The sequence below is a fragment of the Sarcophilus harrisii genome, chromosome 3 (assembly GCF_902635505.1).
Source record: "Sarcophilus harrisii chromosome 3, mSarHar1.11, whole genome shotgun sequence".
In the NCBI taxonomy this organism is placed as follows: Eukaryota; Metazoa; Chordata; class Mammalia; order Dasyuromorphia; family Dasyuridae; genus Sarcophilus; species Sarcophilus harrisii.
The window spans coordinates 306380995-306401685 of NC_045428.1; the positions used below are offsets into that span (position 1 = coordinate 306380995).

Below are 20691 nucleotides of genomic sequence, written 5' to 3' on the forward strand. Positions count from 1 at the left end.
TTCAAGTTTCTTTATAAGCTTTGCCCATAGCCTTAGTCTTCTCATTAGTACAAAACAAGGGGAAAAAATTGAAATTGGCACCAGTCAATTCCCTGCTTGTTAACTCTTCTTGGGTGGAGGGAAAAGGAATGACTGGTAAAGAAGAGAGAAGCATTTATCCAATGGGTGATTAGAGATTATTTGTGATAAAAGGATTTGTTTTTAGCATTCCATATTATCAACTAAACTCCAGGAACCTTGATGACAAGAATAGTACCTCTATGTTCCAAATAGGGTTTAGCATATTATCTTGCTCTTAGTAGGTACCCAGTAATTTTTGTTGTATTGAATAGGTCCTTTGAAAATTGATTATGAAGATAAACAAAGAGGACAGAGAAACGGAATAAAGAACAGAAAAGGAAAGTCAGGAAAAGGAAAAGATGAAAATATTAAAATCAAATAGTACCTAATAATTTTTTTCAAATACTATATATTTAAAGTTTTTGCACTAATGGAAATGAGTAGCTGTTCCTCACCTTACTGAAGGACTAAAGAAGGCAGAAGATGTTTAAGGAACAACGTAAGTGATTTAAGTTAGATGCAAAAACTTTTGGCAGGTTTCTCACAATTATTGGAAGGGATATTAAAGGAGTTTATAGAATCTTTTCTGCTAAACTTTAAAATGGGATAAACAAATTAAGCAGGAAAGCAGCTTATTGGTAAAAGAAAAATCTCTGATAATGGTCTCATACTTAAAACACATAAGAAACTTATTCAAATATATAAGAATGACAGCCATAACCCTGTAGATAAAAGATTAAAAGATATGAACAGGCATTTCTCAAAGAAAGGAATCCAAGCTTCAAAATATTCTAAACTAACCATTTGGGAAAAGCAAATTGAAGCAACTCTGAGGTTCCAATTCCTATGTATCAGATTAGTAAAGATTACTGAAAAGGAAAATGATAATTATTAGAGATACTGTGGGAAGACAAACACACTGATACACTGTTGGTGGAGCTGTGGATTGATTCATCTCTTCAGGAAATCAATTTAGAACTATACTCGACTCCCTCCCTTCCTTTGATATCACTACTAGGCCTATGTCCCAGAAGATTTAAAAAAAAAATAAAAGCAAAAGAATCATATGTGCAAACATATTTGTAACAGAATTTCATTGTTAAAGCAAAGAAATGGAAACAAAGAAACAAAAGCATTCATCCACTGGAGAGTTCTGCTGTGAAAAAAAATATGAAATGTATAATAGTTATATTGCTTCTCAATGGATAGGAGAGGAGCAAGTGGATAGGAGAAAATCTGGAACTTAGAAATTTAAAAATGAATGCAAAAATTTTTTTAAAAGGCTCTATTAAAATATAGGAAAAGAGATAGTTTCAGAAAAATATGGGAAGACATGAAATGAGTGAAGTGAACAGAACTCAGGGGAATAGTTTAACCAGTAACAGCAATATGCTAAAAAAAACTTAAATGAAAGTAATAACCAATCTTGGTTTTAGAGGTCTAAGGGTGAAGTAATATTATCCACCACCTACTTCTTGACATAGAGGGTATGGACCCTAGATGTCAAATGAGATATGTATTTTTGGACATGGTATATAAGTTGATTTGGTTTGCTTGGCTCTGCTTATTTGTTGTAAGAATTGTGAGTTTTCCCCCTTTTTATTGGGGGATAGGGAATGAAGAAAAACAGTTTTCATTTTTAGGTGGGGTACTGACAGAAGGCAGAGGAATGAACTACATGACTGTTGATATTTTCTTTTTCTTCTGGAAAGAAGATAATGAAAGATTCAAGCAATAGATCTTGATTTCAAGCTTATCATGCAATTGTTTTCGCTCCTTTCTCAGAGCTTCAGGGAAAGAGCTATGTCAATCCAGAGAGCACTGAGAAATTCAGCTCTTTCCCAAATGGTAGCTCCCTCTCAGACTGGAGTAACCCCTCTCTGAGCACCAAATACATCTGTACAGAAAGAAACCAGACAAATGATGCTGCCAGATGAGACACCCACTCACTAGTCTATGAAATAGATTTTGGGATGTAATACATTCTTTCCACCTACATGGTATGAATTTCCCACAAATATATAGAAAATTAGAAGGATCAGGTATAGTAAGTATGGGGAGCAGTTCCAAGCAATTAACTACTGAGAAGGAAAGCATTCTGGAGACCAGGTCTTTTCCAAAGCAAGGGTTTTTGGATGCAGCTTAGCTCAGGTGAAGATGCTCTATATAGTCTTCTGACTGAGTATAGACTCCAAGGACCTGGAATGGGACCTCCTGGGCTCTAGGTCTACTTTCCTTTCTCTTGAGTCTTCTTATTATTCCTGAACACATCAGACAGATAGTCAGTACCTCTGAAGGTTTAGCAACATATGCAAATGGATACTCACGTTTGTCAAAGGAGAATTTCTTAAGTAGTTGTGGTGTTTTGTTCCCAGGGTGTATCTCCACAGTTAGATGAGTTCCTGGCAAAAAGGAGATGTTGAAACTATAAGTAATTAGAGTAAAGCTTCTTAAACTATGGGTCACAATTCCAACATGGGGGTTATCTAACTGATTGTGGGGGAAAGTCACGAAAAAATTTGGCAATTGTAAAAGGTATCAAATATTCCACCAAGATTTAATTCCTTTTGTTTTTCCTGAGGCAATTGGGGTTAAGTGACTTGCCCAGGGTCACTCAGCAAGAAGTGTTAAGTAAGTGTCTGAGGTCAGATTTGAACTCCAGTCCTACTGACTTTAGAGGTGGTGCTCTATCCACTACACCAACTAGTTGCCCCTAAGATTTAATTCTTTATGTAAAAATAAACAAACATATCATCTCACTAGTGTACAAATTTGCTTTAGTCTTTAATAAATAGCAAAATTATATATACCAAAAATTGTTTTAAATTAATCATTAAATCAATTAGTAATTAATTAACATAAATTTATTTATGATTTATCATCAATAAATGATTGATTTATATATTTATATGATATCTATATATCCAGGGTCATATAAAAATTTTTTGGACAAAGATGGGGTTGCGAATGGAAAAAAGTTTAAGAAGCTTTGAACTAGAGAATAGGATCTATCAAATATAAGGTATCAATGAAAAAGCATTTATTAAATGCCAACTCTATACCTAGTGTTATGGGGATACAAAGACAAGAAAATGAAATAGTTCCTCCCTTTAAGGAGCTTACATTCCATCAGAAAGGAATATAACATTTTAAAAATGTATTTGAGAAATCATTGATTCAACAAATATTTAATAATAACCTCATATGAACAAAAAACTTTACCATGCACTGAAAGTAGTAATGTGCTAGGGGTAAGACAGCTGGAAATGAGAGATTAGTGATCATTAGGTTCCACATGAATCCTTTGGGAAGCTAAGCATGGGAGAATAGAAAGAATACTGCAGTTGATATTAAGGATATGAGTTCATATCCATGCTTTATTTATCACCCATCCCTGGGTTTGGCTTGGAATAAGCCACTTTACAACTCTGTAGATCTTTACCTTCTTTCCTTTGAAATAAGGAAGGTGAATCAGAAGTCCATCTAGTTCCAAATATCAGATCCTAGAACATTTGTTCCAGTGATGCTTCTCACATCATTGTGTCCTCAATAGTATCAAATTTCTATTTTTTTTGGTGAGGATTAGATTTATGAAAAAGATAGCCAAAATAATTTTGGGCTAAATTTGGCAAATCAGAGAAGTGCTCAACTGCCATTCTAAGAAATAATCACTTTGTGCATAAAACAAGATAATTAATGGTATTAATGTGTACAGTATGCCTATGTGTGTATGCTTACATGCATACAAGTATATCTTTCTTTCTCTCTGTTTCTGTCTCTCTCCCCCCCTCTATCTTTCTGTCTCTGTCTGTCTCTCTCTGTTCTCCCCCCTCTGTTCTCCCCTCTCTGCCTCTATCATCCTCTCCCCTTATTTTCATGGCTTTTTGTTTTCACTGCTATAGAGAAATCCTATTTAAGAAACTTCCATTATTGGGGCAGCTAGGTGGCCCAGTGGATAGAACACCAACCCTGAAATCAGGAGGACCTGAACTCAAATGTGGCCTCGGACACTTAACACTTCCTAGCTGTGTGACCCTGGGCAAGTCACTTAAGCAAAAAAGAAAGAAAGAAAGAAACTTCCATTATCAATACAAATCAGCAAATGCTCTGAGTCTACAGTCTTAAAAGACTTCCTAATAGCACTAAGGGATTAAATGCCTAAGGTCACATATCTGATAGGTTTCTGAGGAAGAACTGAACTCAGGTCTTCCTAACTCTGAGGCCACATTACTTTCCATTATACTATTCTGACTCTTGCTGATTAGATGCTTTCTCTAGCACATCAGATTCCCATTATTTAAAGAAATCATTATTGCCTCTCTCTAAGGCCACACTTGGAATGATATTATTAGAACTTAGTTATATAGTCAGGAACAATTTCTCTTTTGTGCCTTTCCTATGAATTCTTACCAAACCACAAAGATCACATTCAAAGACTCTTAAGAGTCTAGAAGGGATCTCCTAAGCCAGATGGCACTTGAACATTGTCTTGTTTGCTCTCTCCTGCCTTTTCTATTTTGCATAGGTCAATAAGAATCATATTGGTTGTCAACCCTTAACAAGATGAACTGCCAAACACCAAGGTAGCGCTGGTAAGTTTAATATCCTTGGTTCTGGTCCCAAGATTTCTCTCACACTAACCCTATGTGGAGGTCCAAGAATCCCTAATCATTTCAATCTTGACTCCTCTCTCTGTAGCACAGAAGTGATAATAGGGATGAATGATTCAACCTCTGCACTGTACTACAATACACCCAGGAGTCATGTACTTCGAGAGTGTTGCTATGACCACCTTATGATTCTGCAGAGTCTCTTCCTCAGTCTCTAGTCTTGTTACCCTTTAGACCTTAGGTTTCCAATTCCATCTCAGAATCTGAGTTGTCCAAAGAAATGATAACCTGCATTTTCCTAGCTTTACCAAAACTGTAACATATTATGACATTAAACTTTATTTTATGGATTTTATTTTTCAAAGCTATCTTTATAGTTTATTTCTTCCTAGGCAATGTTCCTATATTTCAGATAAATAGCTACTAAGTAGTGATGGGTGGTATGATAGTTAGTCAAATAAAGTGTTTACTATATACTAGGTACTGTATTGAGCACCGGGATTGCAAAAATAAGTAAAAAACAATATGTCCCTCTTTTCAAGGAGCCCATATTCTAATGGGAGAGACAATATGCAAACAGCTATGTACATACAAGATGTATACAGTATAAAAGAACAGAGTGGGTCTAAGGACTTTGCACAGTTTTATCTCATCTAAAACCAATTCCATGAGCAAGTCAAGACATCACCCTTCTTATGGCAATGGTCCTCTTTGAAAAGGAAGGACATACAACAAGAACAATGTGGTATAAAAGACACTGGGGGGGAGTAGGTGGGGAGTGAGGAAATAGAGGGAGGTACAAAAAGGCTTCTTGCAAAAGACTGAGATTTGAGCTCAGTCTTGAAGGAAGCCAGGAGGTGAAAATGAGAAGTTAGAGAATTATAATCATGGGGATAGCCAATGAAATATCATGGATTTAGGGGGCGAAGTATCATGTGTTAGGAATAATAAAAAAGCCAGCGTCTCTGGATTAGAGAATTCATGGAGGAGAGTAAAGTGTATGAAACCAAGAAAGGGATCAGGTTGTAAAGGGTTTTAAAAGCCAGGCAGATATGACATGGGATATGGTGATCACAGGATCTGAACAAAAAGATTTTCCCTCAGTCTGCATATCTAAAAGAACTTAGCATGTTTCCCGATTCAATTATAGAATTGAATTAAAATAGGACTCCACTTTAAATATGAACATTATAATTACTACCTTAATGACCATATTTTTAAAAAATATGCTATTTAGAATACGATTTAAGGAACTCAGCAAGAAACAGAAATATAGAAGTGCAATCACAGATACCTTTCTCACTCTTAACAATTAATGTTCAAGGCTAAATGTTGTCATTGTCATACCCCAAGCCTGAGGAGATTTAACTCATTTGGGGGTCTGTCTTTGCTGGTCTGGTTTTTCTGCAGTTCCAAGGGAGACTCCACAGTTCATTCCATTGGATATTACTGATATTACTCCTGCAACCTTTCTCTTTTTGTAGTTTAATTGCCCTACTGAAAGAAGCTTTTAAAATTAGATTCTCACAAATATTTATTAATCATCTGGTCTTTGCAAAACACTGCTGTGAGAAATAAAAAATTGAAATATGACATAGTATCTGATTTTAGGAAACCAAAACATAAACATTGATGCTTAGAATATGCAACAATCCAATTATAATTATATTAAATGAATGAAGAAGAAACTATCATGGAAGATTCAAGAGGTTGAAAATGCTACTAACAAGGGGAAACAACGAAGGCTTTATGAAAGAAATGCCATCTGATTTGAGTTTTAAATGGAGGGTAGGAATTTAATAGGGAAAGAGGAAAAGAAAAAGCATTAGGCATTGGGGGTAGAGTGAACAAAGATGGGGAGATGAGATAGTTAAGGGCACATTTTGAGGAAAAAGGGCAGTCTACTTTTTGGATAGAGAAAAGAGCATATGAAGGAAAATAATGTGAGATAATGTTGAAAAAGTCAAATGGTACAAGATGCTATAGAGACCTAAATTTCAGGGAAAAGGATTTGATCTTAATAGGAAATTGGGAGCCATTGAAGATCTTTGAGTAGTGTGAGCCATGACTAAGATTAGTCTGAAAAATGGATGAAGGATGGACTAGGCAGGAGAGAATGGAAGTGAAAAGACTTTTTGGGAAGCTATTATAATAATTTAGACAGGCAGAAATTCAATGACCAAGGATTTCTTTGGCAATGGATAATGAGGTAAATTACAGTTTCTACTTTTCACAAGCCTGATTTCTTATTGTAAAATCTGTCAGCTAGGTAGCAAAGTGGTTAGAGCAGTGGACCTGGATCAGGAAGTCCTGAATTCAAATCTGGCCTCAGACAGTAGCTAACTGTGTGTTCAATTAACCTGTCATTTAATTTCTGTTTGCCTCAGTTTCCTCATCTATAAAATAAGGATACCAATAGCATCTATCTCTTAGAGTTATTGTGAGAATCAAATGTGATGATTGTAAAGTGCTTAGCATAGTGCCTGGCACATAGTAAGTGCTACATAAATGTTAGTTATTGCTGTTATTTTTAATATCATATTTGAAGGAATTGAGCAGAGGTACATGTCCATTGTGCAGCAACCTGTCTCCTTTTTCTGAATTTCCTGAACACCTCGTTGGTTCTTTGGTTCCTGCTTGTTCACTCTTGTCATGACTCTTGATTTCTTCCTTCTTTCCTATATTTCTGACTGTTAATTAGATATGCCTTGACCTCTGCCTTGATATTTGTACCTATATTATCCCATACCTCTTGCATATTGGTTTCTCTCCTGGGTTCCTACTAAATGGCAGATAGCTTGCTCTTTATATGACAAAGAAGAGCCATGGAACTACAAAAAGTGAAGATAACAAATGGGGCCACCTACTGAACAAGAGAGAATTATAATTCCTTTATCCCATGGTTACCAAGTAAAGCTCCCAGAAGAATGGTGTACTGCCTTGGATCTTGTAGGAGTTCTTGTAGGTAGATGCTCTGTCTTTGAGAATACTAAAAAGACCACAGACATTAGAGGGAAAAGGAATCTTGGAGGCCATTTAGTTCAAATCTTTCATTTACCATTACTATTGCAAAGAAAAGATGTGACCTACCCAAGATTAAAAAAAAATTAAGGAATAGAGTCAAGATTTGAGCCTAGTTAATGATATGCTAATAAATGTTTAATAAGTCACTCTAAAAAGCTATACACTTTTAAATTTAATCTGAATCATAACATTTTCTCTGTCACATTTTAAAATCTAGACAACTAACAAAACAAGAAATCATGCCCTAAATTGTAGCATTTGTCCATTTCCAAAGTTAATGCTGAAAATGCATTTCTAAATGTTAATTCTGAAAATTTTGACTATTGCTTCTTGAGTGACACTTTGAGCCAACTCCAGCACACCCTTGAACCCAGAGCTCAACTGATTCAAAATCCAGTCCTTTTCTTCCTATTGCCTTTCAGTTATGTGGGCAGCAATACATTAATAACAGCATCTTTTTCAAGGAAGACAACTGAGTTTCCACAGTATGACTAATGTCTGAATGATGGTTAGTTGGTATTAACATTATCTGACTATTTAATGCTGACATCAGACATATTCACTGATTATATGTGTACAGTAAGTAAGCAGTTCTCTGTTTAATCAGCTGATGATGTAATCAGACACTTGGCTAATGTTAACATTTTTCAACTACAGTTGGGAACAGATCTTTCTGTTTTGGTTTGATATAATAAGTGAGCACTGTTTGATGACTTAAGTATATTCTTATCCAACAAATGCAGTTGTCAGTGTGTGAACATATTGATTAAGCCTAGGTTCCTGTTTATAAAACGAAGGGGTTCAAATTCAAACATACATATTAAAAACACATTATGATGCTCTCACTAGCATTAATGATTTTAATGAGAACAAAACACCTCATTTAAAACAAACAAGTAATTAGAAATTTTAGCAGGCCCTAATTAATCAAGCTGCAAATTGTGCTTCCTTGTTGCAGACATTATTCCCAAACTGAGTTTTAAGAAAAGGAAGGTGCATATATGCAATGCCTTTATTATTACATATTTACATGAACATTGCAAATGTAGTCAAGACCCAAGATGTGGACACATTTGAAGCGTATGGGAATGATTTCTCAGAAACATTCTTTTGCCCCAAGGATATAACTCTGTGAGGGTTACTGGAACTAGACAGTCTAAATAGTAACCATGAAGTTGATTTCTCTTTTACCTCTGGTGGCACTGGAATTAGGAGCCATTACAGAAATTATTAGGGCAGTTATCAAGAATATAACTCAGTAGGAATGCTGGATTCAGGTTATGCTCACAAGTTCACACATGCTTTTGCAGCAACAGTTCTTCTGTCTGAGCCAATGATTATATTTCTCCCCATTGTCTGAGCTAGTATGAGGAGAGATTAGCTTTCTTTGCACCCTTGACCCTATTCCCTCCCACCTTCTCCAACACGTTGAGTCTGGGAATCATTCAGGTTCACATATCTTCAACTGCTTCTTCACTATTGAATTTGTAGGATTATTTAGAGCTAGAAAGAACTTAGAGGTCTGATATTGCAGATGTGAAAACTGAGTCTCAGATACATTAAAGACTTACTTATGATAAAAGATAGTAATAGTAATAGTGCCACTTCTTTCACAAATAAAACTAAGTCCTCCAGGTCCCTCCAAACAGTTTTTCTTGGTCCTTTTTACTTTATACGGTTGTTATGATCTCTCTTTGTCCATTTATGTCCAACTTCTTGAACAAAGTGTCTATAGTAAACCACATTCCTTGCAATTCACTCTTGCCTAAAACTCGGGTGTTTCCATCACCCCATGCCCCAATTCTACTGAAACTGATCTCTTAAAAAGTCAGTAACAAACTTCAAATTATTAAATTCAATTGATGTTTTCTTTAGTCCTTTTCTTTCTTGATCACTTTATAGCATTAGACACTATCTTTCACCCTCTTCTACTATATGCTCTCTCCTTATGAGACCCTGCACATTGTGGATTCTTCATCTGCTTCTTTAACGACTGTTTCTCTGTTTCCTTCACTCACTTTTCTGTTCATCTCCAGATGTTCCAAGCTGAGTCCTCTCCAAGGTTTTGATCTCGACCCTTTCTTTGTGATTTTTTTCTTACCTAGCCTTAACAACTGAATGAATGTTGCCTCAGTCAAACTTAGACCTGTTAAAGACCTTAGCTTAAAAAGGCCACAATCTCCCACTGAATTCAGTGCCATCTCCAGTTGTCCTGATCTACAACTTGCCACTGAACCCAGATGGCTCTGAAGGGGAAAGTGAGATGACCTTGCATAGCCTTCCCTCACTTCAATCCAATTCACTTGCAAAACATGAGATCACCTTAATATCATTGATCCTTTTTGAGAAGGATAAACAATAGCCAATCATTCACTCCCATCTTAAACCCCCAATCTTGAACTTAGTAAAATTTCCCCCAACCTGTTCCTCATTCTAACTTCAGAATTTCCATCATTGTCACCATCATTTGGTCACCCAATTTTGAAACTAATTTCTATCTTTGACTTCATTACTAAGTCATATGCATTTAATTTTACTGAAATATCAAATCTGTTCCCTTCTCTCTATTCCTACTGCCACCATTTTGATACATCCTTAATTCCTCTTGTCTACATCAAAGCAAAAGCCCCTTAATTGGTCTTCTCAACTTTATTTTCTTCTCTCTTCCAATCTATTCTTCATACCTTTGTCAGATTGCTTTTCTAATACATATATCAAGTTACTTCTCATTCAAAATCTTTAGTGATTATTGCCTTCTAAGTGAAGCTCTTTTTTTTTTCTTTTTCTGCTGTGCACTCATAGTATTCTGTCATTTGGTGCCTCCTTTCAAGCCCTCAATTTACTTTTTGCTCCAAACAAATTAGATTACCTGTATTAACATACCCCGTATTATCCATCTTCCATACTTTTCATCACACTGTTGTATTCCCTGTGCCCAATAACCTCTCTGCCTTGCCTTATTCCAACCTTTTTCTTAGAACCAAACTCAAGTGCTATCTCTTGCACAAAGCCTTTTTGATTTCCTTTCTTCTCCTAGAATTGCATAACAATTTGTTTTCCATCTTCTTAGTAAATGATACATAAAAAAATCTAGATAGGAACCATCTTCTGCTTTTCTTAGAACCAGAATAGATTGGATAAACCCTACTTGGTTTCGATTTCCTACAAGTTCTTCACAGAATCATTTCTTCACAGCATCTAAAACTAAGTGGAACCTTAACAAACATCTAGTCCTGTTTCCTTTCCTCTAAACCTGCCCTTCATTCTGACTTCATTATTCCTATCAGTGTTACCAACATCCAATTCTGAAAGCTAATTCATATCTTTGTCTTTATTATCAAGTTCTATGCATTTAATTTTGCCAAGATCTTTTGAAACTATTCCCTTATATTTAATGTATGAAGAAGCATATCCAGAATAGTGAAGTAACTTATTTAAGGTCACAGGGTCAGTTAGTGACAGGGCTTACATTAAAATTCAAACTTAAATCTCCTGTCTCGCAGGTCATGGCCCAATTTTTTTCACAATTTATAAGACTCTACATTAAGTGCTGGAAATACAAAGAAGAAAACAAAAAAAAATCCTAACCCCATGTAACTTATTCTACTGAGGGGAAACAGAATCTACAAGATAGGTAAATAAAAATATATTCAAAATTTAAAAATAAAAACAACATAATGGAGAGAGGAGGAAGAGGAAGGGAGAAGCAAAACACTGGGAGAAATCAATAAAAATCTCATGTTGGAGATGGCGCTTGGGCTGAGCCTTGAAAGCTTGAAAGGAATAAGGGGCTCCAAGAAGTAGAAGTGCAGAGGAAGCACATGGTAGGCATCAGAGGCAGCTTCAGGAAGGATGAAGGGCAGGAGATGGAATGTTCAGGAATGGTGACCAGTGTTTTATGATGAGTGAGGAGAAATTGTCAGTCTGGAAAACTAGGTGGAGGCAGATTGTGAAGGACTTTAAATGTTAAATATAAGAATTCTTACATTATCTTACTTACTAAATATCTTACTGAATTTCAAGACAAGTCTATCAGGCAGGCAAGACACATAAGCGCAACTGAGGATCTCATATACAGAAATTAAGACCCAAAGGGGGAAGAAGCAAGCTGCCATTCATAAATGGCAGAGCAAGATTATAGTCGAGCCATTCCGGCTCCCAGTCCAATACTGGGCCAAGCCACCAGAAACATACAGGGCAGAGCTTTTGAACTTTCTACATGCTTCCACACTTCCTTTAGCAGTGACAACTGTAGCAACATAGCTGGTACATATTCCTATGGTAGCCAGGTATGCTGCAAAGCTATGTTATATAAAACCCACCTATACATTGTCAGGTCAGCATCTCTGGCAACTAAACTTCAATTAAGGACATCTAGATCCAGTGCCCCCGGTCCTTTTCTGTTGCTCTCAACTGCTAGCACCTTTCCCCACAATTACACTACACATATTCTGTATATGTTTATCTTATATATACTGATAGATAGATGTACTGTTCCTATTGAGAGAGTGTAAGTTCATTGAAGGCAGGAATTATTTCCCTTTTTGTCTCTGTATCCCCTGTACCTCAAACAGTGTTTTGAACACAGTAGATATTTAATATATGCTTTTGATTGACTGATATGTGACCCTAAAGGACATATTAGTCTGAGAGGCAGAGGGATAGTTGGCTTTGGAATCAGGAAACCTGAGTTCAAATTTACCCATGGTTACATACTAATTTTGTGACAGCTAGATCATCCTTGGTATTAGTTATCTTACTGAGCTTAAATACAAGTCAGAAAGGGAGGTAAAGTACATGAGATCCTATAAGAATATAAACTGCAGAGCATGAGCTTATGTATACTGAGTGTGGGGGGGAAGGTTCCTATCCCAATAAATCCCCAAAATAAATGAGTGGGCTCTGCTCTATAATAATAGAAAGACTTTAGGTGAACCATTTCAGTCATCACTTTAGGATTTTGGGGAAATATTTCATTTTCCACTTATGTAAAATGGAGTTAATACTACCTTTCTACTTTTTTCAATAATGATATAGCTATAACAGCAGTTTTTAACATATAGTCTCAAGACAAAACCCTTTACACTCTTAAAAATTATAGTGGACTGCCCCATAAGAGCTTTTGTTTTGTGGATTATATTTATTGATATTGAATGAAAGTAAAATAGCATTATTTTAGAAAAAGTTTTAACCTCGGGGTTGTCCCATCAAGAATGGGATATTTAGATATCACTTTGAGAGTGACTGGCCTAGAGATAGGAAAACTTTGCACTTAAAGGCAGGAATATTAGAGAAAGTTTCTCACTAATGTTCATATAATGAAGCACAATGACAGTTGAAAGATGAGAGCCCAAACAAGAAAATGACTATTTAATAATGTGCTTTTGGGACATCAATTACAGATAAAAGTTGTTTATAGGAGTCCTTGACCTTGTACAAGGGAGTGATCTCCTATTCTTTTTACCTGCTCCAATCCATTTTACAGACTGCTACTTGATTAATCTTTCAAAAATAATCCTCTCCTCAAAATTTTTCAATAATTCTCCACTGCCTATGAACAGCTAGATGGCATAGAGCACCAGACCTGAAATCAGAAAAACTCATCTTCCTGAGCTAAAATCTGGCTTCAAACATTACATAGCTAACCCTGAGGAAGTCATTTAACCCAGTTTGCCTTAGTTTCCTCAATCTGTCAAATAAGCTGGAGAAGGAAATGATGAACTACTCTGGTATCTCTGCCACAAAAACCCCAAATGGGGTTATAAAGAGTCAAAAAGACTGAATAACAATAACTATGCATAAAATCTAGCCTCTTTAACCCAGGACTGTAGCCTTTATGTATCCTATTAACTCTATTTCCTAATTCTCTTCTATGTATATCCCATTCTTTAATCAAAATAATTATGTTATGGTTCTTAAACACACTAGAAAGGACCCTATTTCCACCTTTGATCCTGCTTTTCCCATTCACCTCATCTTCCCATTCACCTCAACCCATCATAGCCAATGGAAGGATTATAAACCTATTTCCTAAATTTTACTTTTCTTTGTATTTATCACTCAGTCAGGCAAGTGTGAGGAACCTACTAGCAAACATTTGTGCTTGCTTTCATGGAAGATATAGAATAAACTCAAGATATACTCAAGATGCTCTCATGATGAGAGAAGACACACATATGACAATGTAGCATAAGGGGAGAAGCATTTAATTTAGAGTCAGAGATCTGGGGGAGAATGGCAGCTCTGACACTTACCACTTGAGGCAGGTAACTAGTGTAGTAGGAAGAGCACTGGATCTAGCAGAAGGGATAGATTTGAGTTCATATTTAGCCTTAGATGTTTACTAGCTCTGTCACTCTGGACAAGTCACATAACTTCTGACTACCTCTGTTTCCTCATATGTAATATCAGGAGGTGAGAGTCAATAGCCTTTGCTATCCTGTCTAGTTCTAGAACCATATTCTTATGATTGTTGACTTATCAATATCATTAGTATAAGTAATGAAGTATAAGATACATATGAGAACAGAAAGATGGCTTAAAGATCATCTAGGAAGGAAGGAAAAGATCATTTATTAGGTGCCAAGTGTTGTGCTAAGGACTTTACAAATGCTATCTTATTTGATCTTCAAATCAATCCCAGGAGGTAAGTGCTAATATTGTCCCCATTTTACAGAGAGTATCTGAGGCTGGATTTGAACTTTCTGACTCCAGGCCTAGAATTCTAGCTACTTCTTCTTTTCATTATCTATAGGCTAAGAAGTCCTAACTTTTTGTGTTTGTGTCTTGGTTCCCTTGGGCCTTCTGAGGTGATCTGCTATTTATTCCATAGCTTTTACCTTTAGGTTCTCACCCTGTACTTTGTTGATTTTTGTTGGGGATCTTCCTTGTTGTAATAACCTGAAAATCTTGCAATGTGCCTATTATTCTCATGCCTGGACCCCAACATTATAATGGGTTCTCCTATGTTTCTCTCTTCTTCCTTTTTTTCTTTATGTTTACTTAGCAATCCTCTAGCACCCAAATGTTCCCAGACTGATGTAAGAAGGCAGTATAGAGTAAGCTTCTCACCTTTGCCAAAGATACTGCTTTTAATGGCAGGTCAAGAGGTTACCATTTGTACATTTGGGAAAGGCATTAACTGTGTATTACTCCAATGATCTGAAAAAGTTTATCTTTCCCATACATTTCTCATTATTTCTCAGAAAGCCGGGGGTATCATATTATTATTATTCAGGCATGTTGCCACTTCAATTATTTCACAAATGAAGAAACTTAGAATATCCAAATGAGTTTCCAGGTGTTACACCACAAGGGAGATGGGAACAGAACTGCAAAGACTCTCTAACCGCTAATCCTTCACTTGAATACTTCACCTTGCATGGACTTGTCAATGGTCTTGTCCCAGACAGAATTCAAATACCATGAGAAGTGGACATGAGCAAGGGGACTGGGAACCTTGCTCTTGAATCAGGCAATTAGGTTTGAGAAGCACCATGCATCTAATCCCACTGTCCAGTGATCCAACTTTGGGATTGGATACAGACCCTGCAGGAGATGCTGAATGCTCTCACTACAGAGGAGAAGAAAGTCAGATTCATATACAAGAGCAACTTAATTAAGAAGTGTCTCATCTAATCTTCAGAACTTTTCTGAGGGGCACTGAATTCCTTCAAAGGTTGTCGGAAGCCTTCAACTTCAGTAGCATCTTCCAGGCCTCTCCTGGATGACTAATCTCCTTAATGTATTAGAAAATCAATTCTGAGTATAAAGGTTAGAGGGTCATCTAGTTGAGTCCAACAGCCTAATCATATCAAGTGCTGGGAAAGCTTTTAGCCATCAATGTTATTATTCTTTAAAGAAGAATAGGCTACAAGTAAAATGAAATGAATTTAACCTAAGCCTATTCTTCAGCTCCAGCTTTGAAAAGATTCATTGTGAAACCCCCATTCCCTACCCTGTTATTTTCTGAAAGGACTGTCTAGTTTTTCTAGAGAAAGGGTCAAAGAGGCACACAAGAGACTGGTGTTAAAGACCTCATTTTTACCTACAAGCTTCCAAAATGGGCTCTGGCAAGCTGTGAACTATTAAGTCCAGACCAGACCAGGAAACAGGATTGGGTTGTTGTGGGCTTGTATACTTGTATGTTTTAATTCAGCATCAGCTGAAGCTGCAAGCCCTTCACACAGAGGATCTCAGGCAGAATGCATCAAGGATTGCTTGTACTGGAGAAGATATGGCTGACTGAGGAGAGAGTGACTTAACTCTCTTGAGGCTCACAGAGGTTTAGTAAACACTCCATTTCTACTGAGGACAGAACAGAAAGAGAATGAGAAATTTAATGATAAGACTTTTTAAGTCTCGAAGTTGCAGAACAGTTGCCGACCTGGATTTGTAGAGGAAGCTTCCTTTCTGTAACTTCCTTACACTAATGAAATCCCAGGTCTGGTCAATAGAATAATAAATGAGAAAGTGATGGAACAGTAAGTGAAAAAGAAAAAATCACAAGATAGCAACTTCTTTCAGGGTCTTTTCTATCTTGAAAAGGGGGAGGGACAATGGGAACATGATGAGAATAGTGTTTATGAAGCACTTAGGTAAATAAATTACTTTACATACATTATCTCCTTCTGTATTTCACAATAATCCCGTGAGGTATGTAAAAAGAATAAATTTTATACATATGTTCCTTTAAGGTTTACAAAGCAGTGGTCTCATTCTATCTTCACTATAATCCTGTGAGTAAATGTGGTTATTATCCCCATTTTATAGGGCGAGAGACTGAGGGAAACTGAGGCTAAGACTTTTGTCCTTAGGATTTCACAGCTAGGAAGAATCTGAAGCATGACTAAAATGCAGGTTTTCTTAACAACAGGCCTAATACTCTAACTACTGAATTTGGTAGGTGAATTGGTTTCCTTGCTTTAGAAATGAATAATTCTTGGGAAAAATAAACACACACATATATAATTTCTTTTTTCCTAAGTAATTATTCCACAAATTTTATTTATTTTAAATTATTCCATAATTTTATTTTGTTTTAAATTATTCCCTAAATTTTCTATTTTTTTTCTTATTCAGGATTAGTTTGCTTGTTTTTTATTTGCATTTAACTATTTTGTATATATTTGTAGTTACCATCTTTATATTTAAACACATATATTTATAGGTACTGTTTTTTCTTCCTCTCTTCCTATTTTACAATGTAAATTCCTTGCAAGTAGAGATTAGTGAGTACAGATTATTTCATTCTTTGCACTTGTAACCCTAACACCTAAAACAGTTCCTGGCACAGGTTGTTATTATTATTTTTTCTTTCTTTCTTTTAAAATTTTATTTCAAAATTTTTAATTGAAGCTTTTTATTTTCAAAATATAAGCAAGGATAATTTTTCACCATTGACTCTTGCAAAAACAGGTTGTTATTTTTGTTCAATTGTGTCTAATTTTTCATGACCCCATTTGGAGTTTTCTTGGCAAAGATACTGAAGTGATCTGCCACTTCCTTCTACATCTCATTTTATAGATGAAGAAACTGAGGCAGAGTGAAATGACTTAGTTAGGGTCACACAGCTAGTGAGTGTCTGAGGATTTGAATGAGGATTACTAATTTCAAATCTAGTGCTTTACCCACTAAGCCACCTAGCTGGTCTCTACTCTGCCCCAGCACATAATGGGAGCTTAATAAATGTTTGTTGATCAAAAGGTTTAAATGGTGATTGTTATTATCATTATGAAGAAATTGAGATTCAGATCAGCTAAAAATGACTTGTTCAGAATCACACAGGTATTTCAGAGATATATTTTGAACACAGGTCTTCCTCCAAGCCTAGCATTTCATTCACCATACCACAGGTCTAATGCAAGCTATTTATTAGAAAGGAACCTTCTGACAAAAAGTGATTATGAGAACAAATTGTTTAGATCTTTAAAAATGAAATAGAAATCCACTATGTATTACAAAATTGCCCCAGAGCACTCCTACCTGAAGTTAAAGGGCTAGGCAATGTGATTCCTAGCTGGCTGTTCCAGCCCAGGGATTTTATGTAAAAAAATAATAAACAAAATAACAAGTAAATAAATAGACAAACGAATAAGCAAATTAAAAGAAAAATAAATAAATAAATATTGCATGAAAGATAAGGAATGAAAAAGCCTGACACCAACTTGGAAAGCCTGTCAAAGTTTTATCATGGATTGTATGTTAATTTTTTTTTTTTTTTTTTTTTTTTTTAAAGAAAGAGTCTAGCTGTAGAAAGTTCAGAAAATCCCATCACTTGATTAGCTTCAAGGAGAGAGATTTTTCATCTATACCACTTTATATAGACCAACTATTAAGAAATAAAGGTTGAAATATCTATAGGCAGACAGTCCCTACTCTGACAAGATCAATGATTCATTAAGACTAGCTGTATTTTACTCCCCAGTAGAGTATAAACTCCATGAGAGTAGGGATTGTGTCTTTCTTTCTCCCTCCAACTTGAGTGGAATCCTTTCTACAAAGTCCCCCAAATCTGATTCATTAGCCACTTTCCCCTTCCTTTTCTTTGGTCACAGAGGAATGAGTATCCTCACTCCTTACTAAGGCTAAACAGTGTCTTTGCTACCACTTCTTTTCTCCTGTTCTTCAACAAATCTCTTTCTTTCTTATGTAGTTTTAATCTCTGATTTTTCATGAACTCTTTCTCATTTTCTTTCCATCATACTCAAATCTCTCCAATCCTAAACAAAACAAAGTAAAAAGTTTCCTAACTCTTACATTTGATCTGATGGCCAATTCATCATATTCTTTATTGCCAAACTTCTTTTAAAAGTTGTCTATGCCCAGAATTTCCCAGAGTTTACCTCATTCATTCTTTTCTCAACTTTTTGGAGACTGACTTCCTCTTCCACCATTACATTGAAACTTCTTCCCCCAGAAGTCCCTTATGACCTTCTAATGACCATATACAGTCACCATGTTCAGTTTTCATCCTTGTTGGTTTTGCCATAGCACCCAATATTGTGCCCCTCTTTATTTCTGAACCTTCTCTCTTCCTTTGGCTTCAGAGAAACCATATAATGACAGTTGTTCTCCTACTTCTTTCAACATTGCTTCTATCTTCTTTCCTGGCTATTTATACTCTTTCTAACACTTCAAGGGTAAGTGTGTTTTTCAAGGAGAATTTGACACTGACCTCTTGTCTCTTCCCTCTACGCACACTCACTCCCTTGGCAGTCTTACTCATTCTCATGACTTCAACTATCACCTCTAAACCAATGACTCCCAAGTCTGTATCTCTAATCTTGACCTTTTTGTTTTAATCTCCATACACATCTCCCTCAGTCTTTCTACAAGACTCTCTTCTTTTTAATACAGCATGGCTACACCCAAGCTTATTATCTTTCACTCAGAACTCCTTTTTCTCCTCCTACCTTAGTTATTTTCTGAATAGTTAGGCTTTTTAAGTGAAAACTTGGATGTTATGATTGACACTTCCCCATATCTAATAAGTTAACACTTCAGCCAAACACTAGTATTTACTAAGCACCTACTAGCAGTTAGTCAACTAGGGGGAGCAGTGGACAGAGCACTGGGTCTGGAGTTAGGAAAACCCAAGTTCAAATCTGACATTAGATATTTACTAGCTATATGACCCTGAAAAAGTCACTTAACTCTGTTTGCCTCAATTTCCTCATCTGTAAAATGAGCTGGAAAAGAAAATGGCAAATCATTACAGTATCTTTGACCATAAAACCCCATCAAAAGCACTTACCATATGACTGAAAAACAACTGAGCAACAATATGATGATCCATGCTAATTTCTGGGGATACAAAGAAAGGGGGAAAGACCATCCTTGCCCTCAATGAGTTTACATTCTAGTCAAGGGCAACATTTAAAAAAAATGTGGTGCAGACAAGAGGTAGATGGAGTAGAGAGAATGTTATTTGTTGTTGTTTCATCCTTCATCCTTGAAGAGGATCAATGACAGCAAGATGGTGGTATCTTGATTTGCAAGTGAACTTGACTTAAGTGATGCAAAGCTGTGCAAAGTCACCAGCCTTATTCTCTCCTCCAGAGTCATCGGCAAGACATAAGTCAGGATAATTGGTGGTGGCCCTCTCCTGGCCTTTTTAAACTAAAGTCTTCTCCAGATTTCAGTTTGTCTGAGGCAACACCCATTTGGTGGTAACAATGGAGGCAAAAAATGGCCTAGTTTGCCTTCATAAAGACAAATGTATTCAAAAAGAAGAAGGCACTAACAGCTGGGGGAACTGCAAAAGGTTTCTTGTAGGAGGTGAGATTTGAACTGGGTCTTGAAGGAAGCACTACAGAAGCTAAAAGATGGGGCAGGGGAAGGATGGAGATGGGAAGAGAGGTAAGCAGAGCATTTCAAGCATAAGGAATAGCCAGTGCAAGGCAAGGTGATGAGAAATGAGAATGTAGGAACAATAAATAGACTAATCCCATTTGGTATTCCTCCATAATACTATTTTTTCTCTCTACCTCTACTGGTATTACCTAAAAAGAAGAGTTTCATTATCTTCTTGAATTATTACAACAACTTTCCAATAAGTCTTCTGTCTCATTTTTGTGACCCTTCACAACTTTATATCAACTGTATACTGAAATCTTCTTCATACCTTGGATCATAGATTTAGAGTGAGAAGATGAAGCAACTGAGTTTCTTCAAGAAACTTCAAGAAATTGAGAGATATTTAGTAATTACTTCAGGTTACAAAGGTAATTAAAATTGAAGACAAGATTTGAACTTAAGGTTTTTGACTTCAAATCTAGTATTCCCATCATGGGACCATACATCTAACTACGCTTCTCCTCTGCTCAAAAACTGGAGTTTTAAATAATGGGAAAAAAAACCTCAATAGAAAGAGGGAGGAAAAATATTAATTTGAAATTTCAATATGGAAAAATTAGTGAGCAAAGACAGAGGTTATCTGTTGTCTACTGAATGAAATTTAAAATCCTTTGCTTGGCATTTAATTCTCTCCAAAGTC

General features: G+C 36.1%; 1 protein-coding gene and 1 long non-coding RNA gene across 2 annotated transcripts in view; one reads left to right on the forward strand and one right to left on the reverse strand.

Moving 5' to 3' along the window:
- The window catches only part of KY (kyphoscoliosis peptidase), a 98484-nt gene that overhangs the window by 61600 nt on the left and 16193 nt on the right, over positions 1-20691 (reverse strand). Inside the window, exon 4 of the mRNA XM_031959772.1 lies at positions 2388-2462. Within this exon, the coding sequence (XP_031815632.1) occupies positions 2388-2462 (75 nt within the window). The remainder of the gene's footprint in view (positions 1-2387; positions 2463-20691) is intronic.
- LOC116422388 lies at positions 299-5012 on the forward strand. Its single transcript, XR_004233004.1, has 3 exons — positions 299-559; positions 4586-4652; positions 4759-5012. It is a non-coding gene; the product is annotated as an uncharacterized LOC116422388 (long non-coding RNA).